At 39.4% G+C, this 25,231-nt stretch overlaps 1 protein-coding gene across 21 annotated transcripts in view; it reads right to left on the bottom strand.

The window, feature by feature from the left end:
* The window catches only part of dock3 (dedicator of cytokinesis 3), a 939,092-nt gene that overhangs the window by 421,633 nt on the left and 492,228 nt on the right, over positions 1 to 25,231 (bottom strand). For all 21 annotated transcript variants that reach the window (XM_069936839.1, XM_069936837.1, XM_069936835.1 and 18 more), the window contains 2 exons: positions 25,070 to 25,130; positions 24,076 to 24,223 (listed from right to left, as the gene is read on the bottom strand). In XM_069936839.1, coding sequence (XP_069792940.1) covers positions 24,076 to 24,223; positions 25,070 to 25,130 — 209 coding nt within the window. The remainder of the gene's footprint in view (positions 1 to 24,075; positions 24,224 to 25,069; positions 25,131 to 25,231) is intronic.

Here is a 25,231-nt window from a genome sequence, read left to right on the forward strand (position 1 = left end):
GCAATGAATCAGAAATAGAACTGAAAACTTGGTGGAATAGTGTACTAACAACAACCTTGCATTCGATGCCACCAAAACAAAAGGGCTAATTGTGGACTTAGGAAGGGAAAATCAGAGGTGTAAGGATCAGTCATCATTGGGGATCAGAGGTAGAGATAGTGAGCAAATTTAAATTCCTGGGAGTCACTGTCTCTGACCCCACACATAAATGTCATGGTGAAGAAAGCATGTCAATGCCTCTACTTCCTCGGGTGTTTCTGGAGATTTGGTATGACATCAAAGACCTTTGCAAAATTACACCGATGTCCAGTGGAAAGTGTGTTGATTGGCTACATCATGGCCTGGACTGGGGACACTAATATCTCTGAGCAGAAAGCCTTGCAAAAGGTAGTGGACACAACACAGTACATCACAGGCAAAACTCTCCCTACCATTGAGAAAATATACATGGAATGTTGCTGTTGGATAGTAGCAGCAATCATCAAGGATCTACACCACCCAAGTCATGCTCTGTTCTTGTTGCTGCCATCAGGAAAGAGGTAGAAGAGGGGGGCGTGGTCTGATGGCAAAGGAAAAAGAAGTGTGATTCCGTCTTCCCCCTGCTGGACTAATAAATACCCAAATTAAAACTCTTAAAAAAGTCTGGAAAGTTTGCTTGGAAGTTGTCTGAATGTAAAAAGACTATAATGGCTGCTAATACAAAGAAGTCGAAAGCACAGATTCAGAAGAAACTTCCTTTTAAAAGTACAGATGAGGCCTACGTACCAAGTGGAATGCATGGAATCGATTGGACAGCCACCTAAGCAGCAACGCACTCCAGCTTGTTTAAATATTACCCCGGCACCCTCGCAAGACAGTGCCAGACTTTCAATTTTTCTTCTTATCTTGATCAGCGTGCCCGTTATGTCGGGTGTGCTGTAGAAGCGCTGGAGTTAATAGTGTCAGGCCCAATGCAAGATAACGCTGTGGGTCCTGGTGGCGCAGAGGCCCAAGGCGGCGTGTCAGAAGACACGGATGTGTGGGCCCCGGCGCTGCCGAGCATGCGCGGTGAGTTGCGAGTACATGACCTTCTGGACAGGGTCTGGGCTGTCAGTGAAGTCGGCCGGCAGCGACCTGAACATGTTGGGTCGGGGTCTGCAGGTGTGCAGACCAGAAGCAAAGTGATGAAAATAGCAGAATCAAAAGAACAAGAAAAAACTTTGTGCCAAACTGAAGAAATAGAAGAAGAGTCACTGACTGCTATTGAAAGGAAAGAAGGTATGCCTCATGGAGAGACTGGTGATACTACTTTTGATGCTCTTTTTACAATTTTGGAATCTATAGCTCATCAAATAGGTAATATGTCAACACAAATGTCTACTCAGATTGATCATGGATTTATGAATATGACTGAAAAAATGAATAATATTGGTGAAAAAGTTTCTTTTGTTAAGAAAGATATTTCTGTTGTTAAAGCTGATGTTAATAGATGCTTGAATATGGTGGATACAGTTCAAAACAATTTTAAGAAGATGGAATATGCCTCTCAAATTTGTAAAGAACAAGTGGATCGTAATAAAGAAATAATAGAAAAAGTGGAAGATTCTATTGTCGGATGGGAAATTCAGAGGAAATTCACGTATTGAAAAAAATAGACTCTTTGGAAAATCAAAGCCGTCGGAATAAAGTAAAAATAGTGGGAATTCCTGAAGGAATTGAGGGTTTGGATCCAATAAATATTTTAAAAAGTGGATTCCTGAAGCACAGGGATTGGAATTTTTTCCAGAAGGTTTAGAATTAGATAGAGCACATAGGGAAACATATCCGGGTCAACCTCCCCGAGCTGTTTTGATTCGTTGTCTATGCTACCAAGATAGGGAAACTATTTTGAGAGTAGCAGTCAAAAATGCACATAGATATCAATCGCCGTTGATGATACAAGGAAATAAGGTTTTTTTCTATCCAGATTTAAGTCAAGAAATTATTAAAAGGCGTAAAGAATTTAATTCTGCTAAAGAAGTGCTTTGGAGGAAGGGTTATAAATTTTCTTTTAGATACCCTGCAGTTTTGAAGATTTTTTAAAAATATTTTTTTATTTTTCACACTGAAACATATCAACCAAAATATGTACAAACGTATCTCATTAAACTTACACAGTAGTCTTTTCTCCCCTTGTTTCCCCCCCTTTCTTTCCCTCCCCTCTATCCACCCCCCTCCAAAACCCATAAATATTCAACATATACAATACAATAAACCATAAAACAATATTTTCACACAAAGGAAAATAAACAAGAAAAATGCGTCATCTATTTATTACACACTGAATCTAGTCATTTTGTCTTATCATTTTCATTCTCATTTTAGGGGATGGAGGTTGTAGGCAAGCTCTCTCTGATGTGTTCCATGTATGGTTCCAAAATTTGTTCAAACATTGTGACTATATTTTTTTAAATGATATGTAATTTTATCCAATGGAATACTTTTATTCATTTCCATGTACCATTGCTGAAAACTCATGCTCTCTTCCATTTTCCAAGTTGACATTATACATTTTTTTTGCTATTGCTAAGGCTATCATAATGAATTTTTTTTGCACTTTATCCAATTTGAGGCCTAATTCTCTAATTCTTATGTTACTTAAAAGAAATATCTCTGTTTTTTTTCAGTACATCACTTTTTGTAATTTTATTTAGTATCTGATTTAATTCTTCCCAAAACATATTTACTTTCGTACATGCCCAAGTTGCATGTAATGTTCCTATATCCTTCTTACAGTGAAAACATCTATCTGATAATGTTGAATCCCATTTTTTTTAATTTTTGAGGAGTAATATATACCCTGTGTAACCAATTATACTGTATCATGCGTAACCTTGTGTTTATTGTATTGTGTTTATCGTTCCAGAACATAACTTTTCCCATATTTCATTTTTTATCTTTATGTTTAGATCCTTTTCCAACTTCTGCTTAGGTTTATAATTTATTTCATTTTCTTTATCTTGCAGCTTAATGTACATTTGGTTATAAATCTTTTGATTATCATTGTGTCTATAATCACGTATTCAAAGCTGCTTCCTTCAGGTAACCTCAGTCTGTTTCTCAATTTATCCTTTAAATAAGCTTTCAGTTGATGATATGCAAACATTGTATCATGAATTATTCCATATTTATACTTCAACTGTTCAAATGTTAATAAATTATTTCCTAAAAAATAGTTTTCTATTCTTTTGATTCCTTTTCTCTCCAATTTTCTAAAGGAAAGGTTGTTTATTGTAAAAGGGATTAGCGGATTTTGCGTCAATAGTAATTTTGGTATTTGATGATTCGTTTTATTTTCCTTTCTAAGTGGATCTTCTTCCATGTATTAAGTAAATGATGCAGTACTGGTGAGTTTTTATATTGCACCAGCTTTTCATCCCACTTATAAAGTATATGTTCTGGTACCTTTTCCCCTATTTTATCCAGTTCTATCTGAGGTCAATCTGGTAAAAATTTGATAAATACCTTAATTGTGCGGCTCTATAATAATTTCTAAAATTTGGTAACTGAAAACACCTTGATTATACCTCTCTGCTAATTTATCTAACGCTACCCTTGGATTCCTCCCTTTCCACAAGAATTTCCTTATTATTCTCTTTAGTCCCTTAAAGAATTTTTCTGTTATGGGAATTGGTAATGTTTGAAATAAGTATTGTATCCTTGGGAACACGTTCATTTTAATGCAGTTTACCCTCCCTATCAACGTTAGCGGTAATTCTTTCCTATATTCTAAGTCTTCCTGCAATTTCTTTATTAGTGACTGATAATTTAGTTTGTACAAGTGGCTTAAGTTATTATCTAACCTGATCCCTAGGTATCGGATTGCTTGTGTTTGCCATTTAAATGGTGATTCTTTTTAAAATTCTGTATAGTCTGCGTTACTCATTGGCATCACTTCACTTTTATTTGCGTTGATCTTGTACCCTGATATTTCTCCATATTCCTTCAATTTCTTATGTAATTCTTTTACAGATACCTCTGGTTCTGTTAGGTATACTATGATGTCATCTGCAAATAAGCTGATTTTATACTCCTTCTCCTTTATTTTTATCCTTTTGATTTTATTTTCTGTACTTATCAGTTCTGCCAAAGGTTCTATTGCTGAGGCAAACAATGAGGGTGATAGTGGACATCCCTATCTAATTGACCTACTTAATTTAAAGTGACTTGATACATATTCATTTACTGTTACCTTCGCCAACGGTCCATTATACAATGCTTTAATCCAATTTATATATTTTTCTGGTAGATTGAACTTCTGTAATACTTTCAATAAGTAATTCCACTCTACTCTGTCAAAGGCTTTTTCTGCATCTAGAGCAACAGCCACTGTTGGTTTCTTATTTCCTTGAACTGCGTGAATTAGATTAATAAGTTTGCAGACATTGTCCGCTGTTCGTCTTTTCTTAATAAGTCCAGTTTGATCTTGTTTTACTATTTTAAGTGCACAATCAGCCAATCTGTTTGCTAATAATTTTGCTATAATCTTATAGTCTGAGTTAATTAGAGATATTGGTCTATATGATGCTGGTGTTAATGGATCCTTCCCCGACTTTGGTATTACTGTAATTATTGCGTTCTTACATGAATCTGGCAAGTTTTGTGTTTCTTCTATCTGGTTCATTACTTCAAGGAGAGGAGGAATTAATCACTCTTTAAATGTTTTATAAAATTCTATGGAAATCTATTCTCCCTTGGTGTTTTATTGTTCGGTAGCTTTTTTAATATATCCTGTACTTCCTCTATTTCAAATGGTTTTATTAGTTTGTTTTGTTCCTCTTCTTGCAATTTCGGCAGTTCAATTTTAGCTAAAAATTCCTCTATTTTATCAGCTTTCCCCTTGTTCTCAGTTTGATACAATTGTTCATAAAATTCTTTAAAATTTTCATTAATTTATTTGTCCTTTTTCCTTGATGCCAGTATCGTTCTTTTAGCTTGTTCTGTTTTAAGTTGCTAAGTAAATATTTTATGTGTTTTTTTCCCCAGTTCATAATAATTTTGCTTTGTTTTCTTTATGTTCTTCTCCACCTTGTATGCTTGTAATGTTTCGTATTTTAATTTTTTGTCTGCCAATTCTCTCCTTTTCGTTATATCATCCCTTTTCACTAATTCCTTTCCTGTACTTATTATCTCCCTTTCCAACTGCCAACAAGGTCGGGTCAGATACAGCAATGAGCTCTCTGAACCCTTCTCCATTAACAATGGCGTGAAGCAAGGCTGTGTTCTCGCACCAACCCTCTTTTCAATCTTCTTCAGCATGATGCTGAACCAAGCCATGAAAGACCCCAACAATGAAGACGCTGTTTACATCCGGTACCGCACGGATGGCAGTCTCTTCAATCTGAGGCGCCTGCAAGCTCACACCAAGACACAAGAGAAACTTGTCCGTGAACTACTCTTTGCAGATGATGCCGCTTTAGTTGCCCATTCAGAGCCAGCTCTTCAGCGCTTGACGTCCTGCTTTGCGGAAACTGCCAAAATGTTTGGCCTGGAAGTCAGCCTGAAGAAAACTGAGGTCCTCCATCAGCCAGCTCCCCACCATGACTACCAGCCCCCCCACATCTCCATCGGGCACACAAAACTCAAAACGGTCAACCAGTTTACCTATCTCGGCTGCACCATTTCATCAGATGCAAGGATCGACAATGAGATAGACAACAGACTCGCCAAGGCAAATAGCGCCTTTGGAAGACTACACAAAAGAGTCTGGAAAAACAACCAACTGAAAAACCTCACAAAGATAAGCGTATACAGAGCCGTTGTCATACCCACACTCCTGTTCGGCTCCGAATCATGGGTCCTCCACCGGCACCACCTACGGCTCCTAGAACGCTTCCACCAGCGTTGTCTCCGCTCCATCCTCAACATCCATTGGAGCGCTCACACCCCTAACGTCGAGGTACTCGAGATGGCAGAGGTCGACAGCATCGAGTCCACGCTGCTGAAGATCCAGCTGCGCTGGATGGGTCACGTCTCCAGAATGGAGGACCATCGCCTTCCCAAGATCGTATTATATGGCGAGCTCTCCACTGGCCACCGTGACAGAGGTGCACCAAAGAAAAGGTACAAGGACTGCCTAAAGAAATCTCTTGGTGCCTGCCACATTGACCACCGCCAGTGGGCTGATAACGCCTCAAACCGTGCATCTTGGCGCCTCACAGTTTGGCGGGCAGCAGCCTCCTTTGAAGAAGACCGCAGAGCCCACCTCACTGACAAAAGGCAAAGGAGGAAAAACCCAACACCCAACCCCAACCAACCAATTTTCCCTTGCAACCGCTGCAATCGTGTCTGCCTGTCCCGCATCGGACTGGTCAGCCACAAACGAGCCTGCAGCTGACGTGGACTTTTTACCCCCTCCATAAATCTTCGTCCGCGAAGCCAAGCCAAAGATTTCTGGATTGTAATCCTTTTTCATCTTAGTCACATAACTTATTATCTGCCCTCTAATGAAGGCTTTCATTGCATCCCATAATATAAATTTGTCTTTCACTGATCCTGTATTTACTTTAAAATATGTTTTAATTTGGCTTTCAAAAAACTCCCTAAATTCCTGTCTTTTAAGTAGCATGGAGTTTAACCTCCATTTATATGTTCTTGGTGGGATGTCCTCCAGTTCTATTGCTAATAATAGGGGTGAATGATCTGATAGTAGTCTAGCTTTACTCAGTTTTCCAAACTTTCCCTTGTACATGGGCTGACAACAAAAACATATCAATCCTTGAGTAAATTTTGTGCCTATTCGAATAATATTAAAATTCCTTCTCTTTTGGGTGTTGTCTCCTCCATATATCCATAAGTTTCATTTCCTGAATTGATTTAACCATAAATTTGGCTACTTTATTCTTTTCACTTGTCTTTTGTCCAGTTTTATCTAACATTGTGTCCAAATTAAGGTTAAAATTCTCTCCTATCAATATTTTTCCTTGTGTGTTTGCAATCTCCAAAAAAATATCCTGCATAAACTTTTGATCCTCCTCATTAGGTGCGTATATATTGAGCAAATTCCAAAATTCTGAGTATATCTGACACTTTATCATTGCATACCTCCTTGCCGGATCTATTATTTCCTCCTCTATTTTGATTGGTACATTTTTGTTAACTAGTATGGCTACACCTCTAGCATTTGAATTATAGGATGCTGCCGTTGTGTGTCCTACCCAGTCTCTCTTTAGTTTGTTATGTTTCGCTTCAGTTAGATGCATTTCCAGCACAAATGCTATATCTATTTTTTCCTTCTTCAATAAATTTAGTAGCCTCTTCCTTTTAATTTGGTTATGTATTCCATTAATGTTTATAGTCATATAGTTCAACATGGCCATTTCATATCTTGCATACATCTCTTTCTCACCTTTTTGCCACCTCCATCCCCCCTTTCATCTCTTAGTTTTCTCTTATTACACTTAATATACGACAACACATTTAAAACATAAAGTACCCATGCAGTTCCCACATCCACTAATACATTAACCCCAAAAGTTCCCCCCTCTCTGAGTTGCCCCATACCCTTTGCCGGGCAACCACAACTCCCCTTTTCATTTGATTGCGATCTTGTTCGCAGCGTCAACTGACTTTGCAGTGACAGTTATTCCCCCTCTACCCAGCCCTCTCCAGAAAACACTTTTTTTTGAACACATATAACAAAGCTCTCTCTCTTCTTTTTTTCCCCCCTTACTCCCTTCCTTCCCTTCTCTTTTCCCTCTTTATTTCTTTACATATACATTAATTTTACATCTTTATATATAATTTATTTGCCGTTCTTCATTCTTGTTACATCTCTTCTCCTATCCTGCAAACGTTCTGTGAATTCTTCCGCTTTCTCTGGATCCGAGAACAGTCTGTTTTGCTCCCCGGGAATAAATTTTTTAAGCATGACTGGATGTCTTAATATGAATTTGTAACCTTTTTTCCATAAAATCGATTTTGCTACATTAAACTCCTTCCTCCTCTTTAAGAGTTCAAAGCATACGTCTGTGTAAAAAAATATTTTACCCTTGTATTCCAATGGTTTATTATCTTCTCTAATTTTATTCCTTGCCCTTTCCAATATATTTTCTCTTGCCGTGTATCTCAAAAATTTAACTAAGATGGATCTTGGTTTTTGATGTGTTTGTGGTTTCAGAGCTAATGCTCTGTGTGCCCTTTCTATTTCCATTTCTTCCTGCATTTCTGTCATTCCTAGGATCTTCGGGATCCATCCTTTTATAAATTCCTTCATGTCTGTGCCTTCTTCACCCTCTGTCACACCCACTATTTTTATTTTGTTTCGCCTACTATAATTTTCCAACATATCAATTTTCCGAGATAACAACTCTTGTGTCTCTTTAATTTTTTTTATCACTTTCTTCCCATTTTTCTCTTAAATCATTCACTTCCATTTCTACAGCCATTTCCCACTCTTCCACACTCTCTACTCTTTTCCCTATTTCTGTCATTACCAGTTCTAATCTTTGCATTTTATCTTGTTCTTTTCATTTTCCTTTTAATTGCATTAAACTCTAATGACAACCATTCTTTTAGTGAACTCATTTGTTCTTCGAAAAAGACTTTATCTATATTCTGTTCATCAGTTTTACTTTTTATTTCTCTTTGTCCATCAGTTTTACCTTCTATTTCTCTGTGAAGATCTTGGTCTTCTTCTTCCTCTTCTTCTATGTCTGTATCTGTGTTTGTGTCACTTCTGTTTTTCGTGATGAGCTGCTTGTATCTCCTTGTCAGGTCTCTTCTTGCTGGGCCTCTTGTTGCTGTTCCTCCCCTCCTGGGCTGCTCGTCTGTTGTGCTTCCTAACATTGGTCTTCTTGTCAATCTTCCCTCCATCTGTCTTCCACATCTGTTTGTTGCACCCTCTTCTGCTGTCTTCCTTATCCTCCAGCTGAGAGCCCTGGTGTCAGGTGTCCCTCAGCTGCTCGGTCTGTGACAGTCTGCTCCTGTGCTGAGCCCCCCTCCCGCTGGTGTCCTCTTTCTCCTTTGATTGTGTAATTGCGCACTTTTGTTTGGCTCCAAGAGCCATTTTTGTAGTGCACCGGCTGGTGGGTTGCGACTCTGTAGGGCAGACAGTTGGATGCTCCTCGTCACCACAGCGTCCTGTTCCTTCCTGCAGGTAAGGACTTCTTTTTCTCCGGCGACTTTTTTTTACTTCTTTTTTTCCAGTTGTTTTTACTTTCTCCTTCTTGGAAGCCATCTTCTTTCTCTTCTCTGTATCTTTATCTTCTATTTCTTGTACTCTATTTTTGTTATGCTTTGCTTTTTCCTAACTTTTTTTTCCAATTTTCCTGGAGAGGGCTGGTTTTCCCGACCAGCCATTCCTCCATCACGTGACTCCTCTATTTTTGAAGATCTTTTATGGGAATTTTCAATCACGGTTTTTTGAGAGTGATCATGATGGTTTAATTTTTTCAAATTCTTTGCAAAACAGGGCTACTGAAAGGTATTCTTCACCTAAGAGGAAGATATCTGATAAGAAGAATGGAAATGGGAAGGGGAAGACAAATATGTCAAAGTGCTTGATTGATATTGTTGATCCGGAACAAGTTTTGGGATTGAATTTATTGGGGTTGTGAGCTGATTTAGACATAATTTTATGTCCAGTCGGGGGGGGGGGGGGGGGGGGGTGGAGGGCGCTGAAGCTTTTGGAAGTCGTCTGCCACCAGTGGGAGGAAGTTTATTTCTTTCCACACCCAGTTAAGTGGGGAGTTACTACTTTTGTAATTGCTTTTTATAAAAAAATACCTTTTTATTAGTGTAAGTTTTACTTTGTTTAGAGAGAGGTTTTGTGATTGTTTAATCTAGATTACTTAGCATGGGGAGCTTTAAATTTTGTTATCAGTTAAGGGTTTTTTTTTCTCTGTGAATAGAAGGAATAGAAAGAGGGGTTTTTATTCTGTTTTTATTTTACTTTGATAACAATGTCTAATTTGAAATTTGCAACATTTAATGTGCAGAGTTTAAATAAACCGATTAAACAAAAACGTTTAAGATTAAAGCTGATTTGATTAAATGGAAGGATTTACCTTTGTCATTAATAGCCTATATAAAAAAGATGAAAGTTGATATTGCCTTTCTGCAGGAAACTCATTTAACTGAAAGAGAATATTTGAAATTGAAGAGGGATTGGGTTGGTTATGTATTTTCAATTTCTTTTAATTTGAAAGCAAGAGGAGTGGCGATTCAAATTACTATTCAAATTTGAATCTTTGGTGGAATCAGCTGGCGAATTTTAATAATTAATTGTAAACTCTTTGCTGAGTCATGGTCTTTGTTGAATGTGTACGCACCTAACGTCGATGATGGACAATTTATGTCTGAAGCTTTTTTAACTTTAAGCCAAGCTAAAGAAAATATTTTGATTGGGGGAGATTTTAATTGTGTATTAGACCCATTATTAGATAAATCTCCAAAAATCGTGAAAAAATCAAAAGCAGTGGTTCAATTGGTTTCTTTGATGAAAGATTTGATAGAGGTTTGGAGAAGGTTAAACCCTACTGAGAAAGATTTTTCATTTTATTCCTCGCGCCATGACTCATTTTCAAGGATTGACTTTTTTTTGGTATCCGGACATTTGCAATCACGTAATCCGCGCTGCTCCAGCTCCCTAAACAGCCCCTAAGGCTAGAGCTGGATGAGGTCCTCACCCGGGAAGAGACATATAAGGCAATTGAACATCTGAAAAGTGGCAAAGCAGCAAGTATGGATGGAATCCCCCCAGAGGTCTGGAAGGCTGGCGGCAAAACTCTGCATGCCAAACTGCATGAGTTTTTCAAGCTGTGCTGGGACCAAGGAAAGCTGCCTCAGGACCTTCGTGATGCCATCATCATCACCCTGTACAAAAACAAAGGCAAGAAATCAGACTGCTCAAACTACAGGGGAATCACGCTGCTCTCCATTGCAGGCAAAATCTTCGCTAAGATTCTCCTAAATAGAATAATACCTAGTGTCGCCGAGAATGTTCTCCCAGAATCACAGTGCGGCTTTCGCGCAAACAGAGGAACTACTAACATGGTCTTTGCCCTCAGACAGCTCCAAGAAAAGTGCAGAGAACAAAACAAAGGACTCTACATCACCTTTGTTGACCTCACCAAAGCCTTCGACACCATGAGCAGGAAAGGGCTTTGGCAAATACTAGAGCACCTCGGATGCCCCCCAAAGTTCCTCAACATGGTTATCCAACTGCTCGAAAACCAACAAGGTCGGGTCAGATACAGCAATGAGCTCTCTGAACCCTTCTCCATTAACAATGGCGTGAAGCAAGGCTGCGTTCTCGCACCAACCCTCTCTTCAATCTTCTTCAGCATGATGCTGAACCAAGCCATGAAAGACCTCAACAATGAAGACGCTGTTTACATCCGGTACCGCACGGATGGCAGTCTCTTCAATCTGAGGCACCTGCAAGCTCACACCAAGACACAAGAGCAACTTGTCCGTGAACTACTCTTTGCAGACGATGCCGCTTTAGTTGCCCATTCAGAGTCAGCTCTTCAGCACTTGACGTCCTGTTTTGCGGAAACTGCCAAAATGTTTGGCCTGGAAGTCAGCCTGAAGAAAACTGAGATCCTCCATCAGCCAGCTTCCCACCATGACTACCAGCCCCCCCACATCTCCATCGGGCACACAAAACTCAAAATGGTCAACCAGTTTACCTATCTCAGCTGCACCATTTCATCGGATGCAAGGATCGACAACGAGATGGACAACAGACTCGCCAAGGCAAATAGCGCCTTTGGAAGACTACACAAGAGTCTGGAAAAACAACCAACTGAAAAACCTCACAAAGATTAGCGTATACAGAACCGTTGTCATACCCACACTCCTGTTCGGCTCCGAATCATGGGTCCTCTACCGGCATCACCTACAGCACCTAGAACGCTTCCACCAGCGTTGTCTCCGCTCCATCCTCAACATTAATTGGAGTGACTTCATCCCTAACATCGAAGTACTCGAGATGGCAGAGGCCGACAGCATCGAATCCACGCTGCTGAAGATTTAACTGTGCTGGGTAGGTCACGTCTCCAAAATAGAGGACCATCACCTTCCCAAGATCGTGTTATATGGCGAGCTCTCCACTGGCCACCGTGACAGAGTTGCACCAAAGAAGAGGTACAAGGACTGCCTAAAGAAATCTCTTGGTGCCTGCCATATTGACAACCGCCAGTGGGCTGATATCACCTCAAACCGTGCATCTTGGCGCCTCACAGTTTGGCGGGCAGCAACCTCCTTTGAAGAAGACCGCAGAGCCCACCTCACTGACAAAAGAAAAAGGAAGAAAAACCCAACACCCAACCCCAACCAACCAATTTTCCCCTGCAACTGCTGCAACCGTGTCTGCCTGTCCCGCATCGGACTTGTCAGCCACAAACGAGCCTGCAGCTGACGTGGACATTTACCCCTCCATAAATCTTCGTCTGTGAAGCCAAGCCAAAGAAAGAAGAAATAAGTGTAGAATAATTTCTGATCATTCATTGCTACTCATTTCTTGTGTTGGACTGGAAGTTATTCAATCAACCTTTCATTGGAGGTTTAATGTAATGTTATTGAAAAAAAGGGAATTTGTAAAATTTATTAAGGATCAAATTGTTTCTTTTTTTAGATTTGAATAGGAATACAGTTCAGTGTAATTTTACTGTATGGGATGCTGTGAAGGCATTTTTACATGGTCAAATTATTAGCTATGCATCAAAAGAAAAGGAGAAATGTTTTGAAAAACAGATAGCTGATTTGGAAAAAGAATTTCAGAGGAATTGTACAGAGGATAATAAGGCAGTTTTGACAAAATTGAAGTTATGATATAATACATTACAAACATACCAATTTGAACAATTGATTCAAAGATCTAAACAGCGTTATTATGAGTTAGGGGACAGAGCCCATAAAGTTTTGGCCTGGCAATTGAAAACAGAACAAGCATCAAGAACTATTAATGCTGTGAGAAAAGATAATTCAGTTACTTTTAAACCTCAGGAAATCAATGACCAATTTTTATCATTTTATCAGAAATTATATGCTTCTGAGGGAGTTCGAGAAAATGGTTCTATTGAATCTTTTTTGTCAGAAATAAATTTGCCAATATTAGGGGATGATGATGTGAGGAAATTAGATTCTCCTTTTACAGATTTAGAAATAAAGGATATTATTCAACAAATCCCTAATGGGAAATCTCCAGGAGATGATGGGTTCACTGTTGAATTTTATAAAGCTTTTTATGATGATCTGTCTTCTTTATTTATGGACGTTCTTCATCAACTCAAGAACAAGCCTTACCAGATTCATGTTTAAGTGCAATAATAACAGTTATACCAAAAAAAGATAGAGACCTTTTGAAAGTAGCTTCATATCAGCCAATTTATTTATTGAATGTGGATTATAAAATAATAGCGAAATTATTGGCCAATAGACTTGCTAAGTATTTACCACAATTGGTACATGCTGATCAGGCTGGATTTATTCTTAGAGTGATTTCACTGATCCACACTTCATGCCATCAACGCCACCTGACCTACCAATGGTAGTTGCATTAAATGCTGAAAAAGCTTTTGATAGGGTTGACCACCGCCAGTGGGCTGATAACGCCTCAAACCGTGCATCTTGGCGCCTCACAGTTTGGCGGCCAGCAACCTCCTTTGAAGAAGACCGCAGAGCCCACCTCACTGACAAAAGGCAAAGGAGGAAAAACCCAACACCCAACCCCAACCAACCAATTTTCCCCTGCAACCGCTGCAATCGTGTCTGCCTGTCCCGCATCGGACTTGTCAGCCACAAACGAGCCTGCAGCTGACGTGGACTTTTTACCCCCTCCATAAATCTTCGTCCGCGAAGCCAAGCCAAAGAAAAAGAAAGAAAAGAATGTACCGGTTTTGAAACACTTATTAGGGATTTGGACTAAAAGATATGTATTAATAGGTTCAAAAAGTAAAATATTAGTTCAGGCTCCAATATATCAAAATAAATTAATTCCTTTTACTTGGAATAATAGATTTTTAAGAAATTGGCAGATTAAAGGAATAAAGTTATTGCAGGATTGTCTTGAAAGGGTAAATTTTTTATCATTTAACCAACTTAGAGAGAAATTTAGAATTTCAGGGAATTCTTTGTTTGTTTATTATCACTAAAGTGAAAGAAAATTTTGGAAGAGAAATGAAAATTCCCAAGTTAATGAAATTTGAGTTTATGATTTCTCATTTTTCAGATAAGGGTTTTATTTCGGAGATGTATGTTTTGTTACAAGATACTATAAATAAAATAAATTTAGATAAATCCAGGACTAAATGGGAAAATGATTTAATGTGATATCGATCAGACTTAATGTAATCTTTGCCACTTTATTGGATATCTCAGATATTATCTGAGATTGATGGATTCATTGTTGATATGTTTTGAGGCTGAGAATAAATTGTTTAATGTAAGATACAGTATGATTAATTATAATTTTTTGTATCAGTTATATTTAACCCCTGAGAAATTGAGAAAATATGGATTTATTAAGTCAGAGTTGTGTTTTAGATGTGGATTATGTGTTGGAACTTTCTTACATTCTGTTTGGCTTTGAGATAAAGTTAAACCATTTTGGTATAAAATTAGGGAATTTCTTCAAAATTTGTTCAAAATTCAATTTTTATTAGATCCCAACATTTTTTTGTTGGGTTATATTGTTCCATTTATGGACTTAGGGTTAGATAAGTTTCAGACAGCATTTTTGCATTTGGCATTGACGTTAGCGCGTAAATGTGTTGTGACTTCTTGGAAAGACGATGTTGAGATAAATGTAAATGGTTGGCATAATGAGGTTCTGTATTTATATGGAAAAAATAACATACAATCTGCATGATAATTATGATTTTTTTTGTTAAGATGTGGTCGCTTTATTTGAAATGTACAAATTTATTAATATTTTAAACTGTGATAAATATTTTCTGTAATGCTTCCCTTGTGGGGTCTGTTGAGGGAGGGGGAGGGGGTGAGATAGTTGAAGTTCTAATTTTTTATAATGGATTTTGTATAAGTTTTTGTTTGGAAAATATTAAATAAAGTTTAAAAAAAAGGTTAAAAAAAAAGGAGAGGTAGAAGTGTCACAAGACTCAAACAACTAGGTTCAGGAAGAGTTACTTCCTCTTCACCACCAGACTCCTAAACAACAAACTCAATCAGAGACTCATTTAAGAACGTTTACTTTGTACATTATTTATTACTGAATATTTATTTTCGGTATTGCATAGTTAGCTTGTTTACATTTCTCTCTTTTCTATACATATGTTTTTTTGAGTACAGTGTTTTTTTGCACTATCGATAACTAGTGGCCTGCAGGAAAAAGAATCTCAGTGTTGTATGTGATGTCATGTATATACTCTGAAAATAAATCTGAACATTGAATTTTGCTAAATGACCTCGGGGCTCCAGCCAATGTGAATTGAAACACTGCTTCAAGGGCCTGTGGTTTAAAAAATACTGGCTGCCAGAAAGATTGCATAATTGATGGATTGCAGACGTACTTGAATGCCGTTTTGGACAAAATGGAGAGGCATACGGTATACATGGATGGCGGGAGCTCTCCCCAATCTGAAATGGAACATAACTAAAAGGAAATGGACACTGAAATGAGAAACACAGGAGACTGCAGATGCTGGAGTTTGAAGCCAAACACAATTTGCTGGAGGAACTCTGTGTCAAAAAAGCATCGGCGGGGGGGGGGGGGGAATGCTCAATGTTTCAAACACAACTCTTCATCAGGACTGGTGGTGTTGGATAACAAAATCACTCTCCAGAAGACAATCTATGATGTTGTTTCAATTCTTATTCTAAGTGTTGATGACTATGAAGGGACTTTGTTTAATCAGTTGAGAATCAACATATGGAGCAGTCAAGAGGAAGTTTCCTTGCCCATGTTTGATCTGATGGAATGAAACATCATGAGGTCTAGAGTTTATATTGTCAGAGATATTTCCTCCTGCCTGGATATCATAGTGTTGCCCCTTTAGTGGGTCTGTCCTTTGATTGTGAAGAAGTTTGGTATGTCTTCATGATATGATTTTGTGTGTGTGACTATGTCAGAGTTTACTGGACAGATCTGTGGGATAGTTCTCTTAATTTCAATATCAATCCAGGATACTGGGACATCACAAGGTCAATTGGTAGGAAAAATAAAGGGTTATGGGTGCGAGTTTGACAAAAAATAAATTATTGCGGAATAGGTCGGTACAACATTGAAGGGCCTGTACATGCAGTAATACGCTATGTTTTAATGTATATGCAGTAATACCTGGACTTTTTGGAAAGTTGTGAAATATTACATTACCAGGTAATGGACTTTCAGAACTGAGCAGTTTTGGCCAAAACTATAAAAGATATTATCTGAGATTGATGGATTCATTGTTGAGTTCTGAGGATGGCAAGATTAGACGATGCTGTTCCTCAGTTTACATTACATTTTGTTAAAACAAAAGAGATCAGAGTAAAGTAGAATAGAAAGTTATATTGACAAGTTACTGGAAGTTCAGGATCATGCATGTAGACTGAGAGGATTTCTGCACAGCACTCATCAAATTTACTTTTGGTTTTTCCACTGTAGAGGAAACTACATTCTGAGCCCTGAATGCAGTGCAGTTAATTGGATGAAACACAAAGGAAGAGAGCTAAAGTGGCAAAGATTACATTAAGTTTGATGAAGGAGTTAAATTTAATAAATATTTGGTGCACATTGAACCCTAAAGAGAGAGATTACTCTTTTTATTCATATATACATATTCGAGAATAGATTTCTTTTTGATATCAGTGCAATTACAGCATATAGTTAATCAAGTTGGATATAAAGCTAGAATATTAACTGATCGTTCTCCACTTTTATTGGCATGTTCAATTTCTGAGAAAAAAGATTCACCTTATAGGTAAAGGTTTAATACTATGTTGCTGAAAAGAATGGATTTTTGTGATTTTATGAGAAAACAAATACAATTGTTTTTGAAAAAAAATTCTAATTCAGTAGATAATAAATTTAGCATATGGATGCATGAAAAGTTTCAGATCCATGGTCAGCCAGGCAACAGAGACACCTTTCTTATATTTCAGAATTCTCCACCGACATTAGTCACATCACAGGAAAATCCAATGTGGTGGCTGACATATTGTCCCGACCCACCATTTCTGCCATACGTGCCATTTCCCCAGGCAACAACAAGCGGTAACCAGCCTGTAGCTGGAAGAAGTCCCAATTAGTCCAGGTGAAATTACTCTTTTGTGTGACACAGCTACCGGTAAGCTATGCCCAATCATCCTGGCCAATTGGAAAAGACAAATTTCGACATGGTCCACAATCTGGTACACCTTTCCATTAGGATCACTGTCAGAATGGTAGCTGACCAATTCATCAGGCATGGCCTCAGAAAAGAAGTCAGCCAATGGGCAAGTACTTGCACACAATGTCAGTCTGCTAAGATCCAGACACACTTTAAGGCCCCTCTCTAGACTTTCGAACCACCACGGCAAAGGTTCAGCCACATACACATGGACATTGTTGGCCTACTACCGGTGTTATGGGGTTCCCGATATCTGCTCAATATTCTAGACCATTCAACCATGTGGCCCAAAGCAGTCCAATTACCTGAGGTATCCACTGAGACATGTGCTAGGGCCCTGCTAAACAAATGGATGGCATGCTTTGGGATCCCAGAACAACTCACCTCTGATAGAGGAGCCCAATTTACTTCCAGTCTATGGGCAGCCTTGGCCAATACTCTTGGAACCCAACTCCACCAGACAACGGCATATCATCCACAAGTCAATGGATTGGTGGAGAGGTTCCATAGGCACCTCAAATCAGGCCTCATAGCCAAACGCTCAGGGCCCAATTAGACAGATAAACTGCCATCCCTCCTGGGTATTCATACTACACCCAAGTAGGATTTCAATACATCTGCAGTTGAGATGGTGTACGGCACGCCCTTAGTCATCCTTGGCAAATTTTTGGCTGGTACCCCAGAAAATGCCACCCTAGCAGACTGCACGAATGCTTGGGAACACCTTCCCCAACACTTCCCAAAGCACATGGCCATTCACAATCTATAGTCCTCAAGGACATCAAGAACAGTAAATATGTTTTTGTGAGGTGTGGCGCTCATCGATCACCACTCCAAACACCGCATGAGGGACAATATTACATCCTCTGACACAATGGGTCCACCAGTATTTTGGACATCGGCGGCAGGGAAGAAACTTTCATGAATGACTGGCTCAAACTGGCACATTTGGACAACAATCAATTACACTCCCAATCCCTCGCCGCAGGGACAGGCCTTCTAAAGGTACTAATACTTCTCCAATTGATGGTTCGGGGGGGGTGGGGGGAATGGTGGGAGCCATGAAGCAGCCCGCGGACATCACTGCTGGCCGAGGCAGAAGATGCCGCTCGAACATGGCAATTGAATGGGCTGCACGAGGCATCAGTTGCCTGTTCTCATAGGCTGATGCAAAATGGGCTCTGCTAGCCAATCGCCAGCGACGGATTGCTAAAGGGCTAATCGGTGCACAGGGTGGCACAGGGTGCAGGTCAACAACGCTGCAGCAAAACAGGCTGATCCAGCCAATCGCAGTTGATGGGTCGTGAGGACACCAATTAGAGCCTGAAGGGACATGGGTCACTCCTGTTGGTCACATGGCAGCCAGGGGCTGCCTTACGATATAAAGGAGAGCAGGCAGTTCATTAAATCAGTGCCAACTGCACTTCTTGTTGTGTGTGTCTTATTTCTGAGCTAGAACCTCAAGACACGCCACAGTGCCCATATTTACAAAGGGCCGGTAAGAATATTTAAATGAAACTCAAGTCATTCCCTTTCTCTTAAAGGTCTCTTTACATTAGAACAAGTTTTATAATATGGAGTATTCCTGTTGTGAATTTCTTTTCCTATTCTTTCTTTATAGTAGGGGTTATTAGGGGGGAGGGGAAGGGATCTTAATTCTCTATCTTTTTCTATTATATATCAATGTGTGTGTGTGTGTGTGTGTGTGTGTGTGTGTGTGTGTGTATATTATATATATACCACAAGTATTAGAAGTTGATTTATAGTAATGTAATGTATCTGAATTTTTGTGGTTTTAAATAGTCATTGCCTGGAGCTTGGAGCTTTTGTGGAACTATGTAGATAGGGCCTATTTCATTTTATTAGGAGGTATAAATGGAATTAAACATTATTCAATCATCAACCATTAAACTGACCATGTCATTTATGAATCAGATGAACATGGATATGCCTCTCAATCACAATGATCCTCAATAATTGGGATGAGTTAAGCTGCTTATAAGGCTACAAAGGCAATCAGCGATCCACATTCCCTGTTCATCAAAGATAGAACTCTAATGTACCTAACCATATTAATCAGTGTACAACAATAGTCATGTAAACATGGTTGAGGCTGGTTAACTCCCACTACTGTCTTCTTTTCAGATAGGCTCTCGGTGGCTTACCACAACTCCAGCTTTGAGAGTTCTGAGATGGGTAATAAGGCCAGTGTGAGAACACAGAACTCTTTTACAGATAGGACAGATCATTGCCACTAACATGTACGGGTGCATATGATGCACTGTTCTCCTAGGGGCTCTGTGTGTCCCAAATACTATCTTGAATGATTCTTTGCTACTGTGAGTATTCAGAGAGATCCTTAGGCATGCATGGCTATGCTGAGCTTCGTCAAGCAGGCTTTGAGCACCTTCTGTCTCCCTGAAGACTTGTTCCTGTCACATAACTCAACTAATGTGGCCTACTCAACATAGCTAACTGGGGCCTACATACTAGGCACAATACTGGGAGACGATATTGATGTTGGGTCCCATACCATTGAAGATAATTTGGAGAATTTGTTGGAGACAGCATTGGTATGTCTAAAGTGTTAATCTTCAAATATCTTTCCCTTAATCAAACATATGCTGTGCTGGGTGTATTGATGGTGCTTGTGAGTTTCATTACTTATTTCTTTCTGAGTTATGGGAGTAAGTGGTTAAACAACAAAGCCTGAATTGTGGTATTGATTCTGTTCCAGGGGCACTGTGATCACAGTTTTCACAGCAGGACAATCTTAAGAAAAATGTGAGGTGCAACACCAACCTTATAGTGACATTTTTTATGTCTCTAAAGCTTTTGATATATCAATTGGGAGCTTACGTTGAAAATATCCTTACACTCAGCTGCCTGGAGATTTTTGTCTCCATCTTACACTTGATCCACAATGACATGCAAGACAGATATTAACCAACTGGCCTGCAAAGGAACCAATCTCAGTGACTACATCCATAATGAGTACACTTCAGAATCAAAGTTAGCCAAACCTGTGGTTGAGCTGGAGCATGAAGAGGTACTTTGCATTTCTTATGCTTAAGAGGACAAGCTCAACGCAATCTCTGAGATATTCAAAGAGGATAGACCTTACACTCAATGTTCCAAAGATAAAGGGCCACTGCCAACCTGCCCCTCATTCACCATACTTCCCTCTGACAATAAAGGTTCATGGTGACATAATGAATAAAATGGATCTCTACCCACTCTTCACTGGAATGTTTCGGTAAAACCAGGTATCAAGGATGAAATTCACCTAGTTATACTTCTTAGCTGGTTTAATTTTTTTATTTGTTACATTCTCTAATTAGAGGAGCAAAGTTTTGGATGCATTTTTGAATACACAATTAGTTATGTCCATGATTGCTGGCTTACTTTTCTTATTTCCAATATTTCACAGACAAAAAGTTTCTTTGAATTTTTCAGAAGGCTTCATAAGAAAAATCGAATGCAATCAATGCACATACAATGTTATACTGTACAGCAGATTAACAAATTTATATAAATGGTTTGTGTGGAATGAAAATATCAGCTCCATACACTGAATTCTCCAAACCCTCAGTCCTGATAAACCAAATCCTAGTTATTAATTCCTGAACTCCCATGTCCTACTCTCCCACAATGAAGGTTCTAATTATCTGACCTTCTGATGCCATACTTCCCAACTTATGTAATTTGCAGATCCAACACACATTCTTGCCAATCGCAGCAATCCAAATCATCAAACATCCCCTCACTAGCTTTCTTAACCCTTGACACACCAACCATCTTCCAACTCTTCCAAAATACCTATTATGGCTCTTAGATTCTGCAACTCCAACTGGGTTAGGCTCTTATAACAAATCCTGACTCATTACTCTTCAGTGCTCCTGGCCCAAACCTCTTTTAAGCTGCAATCTGACAACCAATCTTGTACTATTATCTTCCACAAACCATCAGATCCATCCAGCTCAACCAATTTAATTCCTGTGCTTGACATTGGTGCAGAAAGCAAACAAGGCCTTGTTCTTGAGTAAAATCAAATCAGCAGCCCCTAACACAGCTGAATTTTAGCTGGCATGCCTGTAGTGAAAACTGTCATTAGAGTAATTAATTAATCCATCAGAGCAAACACTGATAAATTAAAAATCTCCAATGAATATTCCTTAATAATTAATAAGCATAAAACATTTATAATAATGTAACAGTATGCTTGGACGGAGTGGGCAGAATCAGCGCTAACAGCTCCTGTCTTGTGACAGCTAGACACAGCAGCCTCCTATCTACTGGCAACTAGTGACTACAGCCACGAGGCATAGTGACTCAGCAGCACTCGTAGATCTACTGAGAAGCCCTGGCCTACTCAACGTAGCTATGTCATGAGGTCATTAGCACTTCAAATGTCATGACACCAGGTCACAGGTTGTGTGTCCGCCACGTTGGTGACCCCGACGGGTCTAGCCAATAGCTAGATCCTACAATGGATACGCTCAATGGCAACGTGCCAACAAGCCAGCCATAAATGAAGGACATGCTTAATGCCCAAGCTCAAATTAATTTGCTACAGCAACGCACCATGAGCCAACAATAAATAATGGACACGCTCAATGGAAACTCTGCAAGCCCAAGCTCAAATCATTTGCAACAACAAGCAGCTTGCTTGCAGTAATGCTCCAATGAGCCAGGAACAAATAACGGACCGCCTGACCGAGCTGAACCTACTTTGCACAGCTCCAGTCAATCATAGCTATGAAAGACTGCAAATCAATCAGTGTCACATCACAGTTCCCTTCACGGTCAATTGAATGAACAGCAAGAAGCATCGTAGAAGGTTACTGTTTGAAAGACTGTTTTCCAACCTACTCATTCACTTTGGTGATTTGGAGTGGGCCAAGCTGTTGTCTTGTGTGCCTCATGAACTGCGCAACAAGTCTGGCCAACGAGTTGCAAGGTCAGGGGAATGCTTATTAGCAACAATTTAAACTGTCTGCAGACACCAAAAGGCTGCATGTTTTTGCTTGATACATCATAGCATTAGCATCTCAGTTTTTCCAGAATGTTACTGCACCCCACACTCCATTACGCTGAAGTGGTTGTTTATCAGCAAGTTGTCTCTAGCTGGCAGCACAAACATTTAAAACTTGCCTGTTCAAACTTTGGGAAGTTTGCACCTCAACAGCTGTGACTGGAGGGAACATCCCCCATGTTTCACCATCCTCCCCCAAAGAAGACCACTCAACCTGGGAACGAACATCTTAATTCCCCCGAGGTAAGATCATGCGACCCGGGGGCAGCCAGCCATCCCCCGATGGAAGATTCTGTGACCCAGGTATTAACTTGTGAACTAAAGCAATAAAAAAAGCCACCTATTGATGATGCCACTGAGACGTTTTCCTGCTAACAAGGCATATTGTAATAGGTTTTGAATCATTTGCTCAGCACAATATTGCCTGTCGTTGATGATACTGAGACCTTTTCCTGCTAACCAGGCAGACAATACAGGTTTCTCAGTTCCAGTGAACCATTGCTCAGCACAACACTGCCTGTCGTTGATGCTACTGAGGCCTTTTCCTGCCAACCAGGCAAACAGTACAGGTTTTTCAGTCCCAGTGCAGCACTGCTCAGCACAGCACAGTTTACCGGCCCAGAAGCTAGCCAGCAAACTTCCAACAGCAACAGACAGTCGCTCAGCACAGCACCACCTGTCAACTCCTGTATGACACTACAGACATTAAACAGCAATGGATAGTCACTCCACAGAGCGCCACCTACCAGCTCCTGTGCGTCATTATAGACTTTAGTTGCTACTTGAATTTCTACAGTTAACTCTTTCCTACCAGACTTTGAGTTCAGAACTATAGACTTACAATTACCAACAACCTGCTTACAGTATGGACTTTCAATTTTGGTAATGCGTCTCAAGTGTTTGATACTGTTTTGGATTTTTCATATGCCTTAATTGTAATCGACTGACTTTTTGTAACTGTCTACAATTACTTTTTGATGTGTTAAGTGTCTCACATAATTCCTACTGCATTTATTCGTGTTGTCAATAATTGTTTGCAGCTTTCGAGCCCTGTTAGTATGTACAGTACATATCACTTCCTCCCCCAGCAGCCTTCATACATGATGATCTGGCACGGCATCATGAATAGCAAGTCGGTTTTGCTCTCCCTGCTTGGTTCTACCGCAGAACATCTGCACTAATTTGGAACTGGTGAGCCAGTTGATCGGTTATTGCTAGTTCTGAGGTGATCTGAGTAGCAGTACGCTTGGAAGGAGTGGGCAGAACCAGTGCTAATGGCTCCTGTCTTGTGACAGCTAGACATAACAACCTCCTATCTACTGGCAACTAGCCACTACAGCAACAAGGCATAGTGACTAAGCAGCACCTGTAGATCTATTGAGAAGGCCTGGCCTACTCAACGTAGCTACGTCATGAGGTTGTTTGCACTTCAGATGCCATGACGCTAGTTCACATGTTGTGTGTCTATATCAAGCCTGATAACACTGTAATAAATGCTTCTCTTCGCTGGCTGACAACTTCAGGTTTGGTCTTGTTATTTCAACGTGATGCCGTATGAGCACAAACATCATCCACCACAATAGCATATCTGTTTGTAAGATCCAAACAATAAGAAACCTTGATCCATTCTGTCAGTTAAACAAAAATAAGATTCTAATGCACTATCTAAGCTCCTAACCCCCTGCAGAACTCTAAGCTTCCAGAAGACTATATGACTTGATTCCATTACAAACATACTTCACTTACGTATAAACCTTGAGAACAAAATCCTTTTCTTCGCGGAGTTCAGAACTAGATGGTAGAATGTCCATCATACTCAGCACTGCACATCCGTATGGGCGTCTGTACTGTACATGAGGGGGGCCCTTCTTTGAATCATTGGATAACATTCGACCTTGCAAGAAGAAGCGTAAAAGGGTTAACTCTCAACAAATACTCTCACCTCAGTCAACCTATACCATCCCTGTCTCATCCCTCGCTCACTGCTACTCTCTCTCTCTCTCTCTCTCTCTCTCTAGATATATATATATATAATTACTCACCTCTGTCTCCCAACTACACCCACCCTCTTCATGTGTCCATCATCTTTCAGGAATCCCTACTGGCTCCTGTTTTATCTCTCCTGCCTTCTCCTGCCTATCTCCTCTCTTCACAATCAGTATTGATGAAGGGCTTTGGCTGGAAATGTCAACAATTTTTCTCCCTTTTCCTATTGATGCTACTCAACCTGCTGAGTTCCTCAAGCAGTATGCATTTTTGTCCTCATATCCCAGAATTTTCAGTCTTATGTTACCTAACAAATACTGATTGCAAGCAAAATTATGCTGATACTCCTGATGCCACAGACCTCAACTATTATTATAGCATTTGAAATGCATGAAACATATTTGTTAAAAGAATCAAATACTTAAACAATATGAATACAAAAATAGTGGCTTCTCAGGTGTTAATGAAGTCGGAAATCTTGTGATCCCATCCCAATCTTAATAACACAATTTATGATTAATTAAAATCCAATTGTATCAATAAGTCAAGAACCCTTTGTTCATTCATCATGATACTAATTATATTTTCTTAAATTTTTTGCTTAAAATAATAGTGTGGTAGACTGCAATAACAATCAGAATTTCATACTTCAAAATAATAATGAAGTTTCACATGTTTTTCATGCATTCCGCTGGCTACTTTTTTTTACATTTTCAGTCTGAACCACAGACAATTTTAAGTATGAAGAGTTTACCTATTCGTATGACATGAGCAATGATGTAGAGATCTCGCTTCAGATCCTTATTACTTAGATCCTGGAAGTTTAAAATAAAAAGCAAAGTTACATCAGGTAAATTGTAACAAAGATTACAGCTGCAGTCAATATCATAAAATGAGTTACATCGTACTATTAATT

The sequence above is a fragment of the Narcine bancroftii genome, chromosome 5 (genome assembly GCF_036971445.1).
Source record: "Narcine bancroftii isolate sNarBan1 chromosome 5, sNarBan1.hap1, whole genome shotgun sequence".
Taxonomy (NCBI): domain Eukaryota; kingdom Metazoa; phylum Chordata; class Chondrichthyes; order Torpediniformes; family Narcinidae; genus Narcine; species Narcine bancroftii.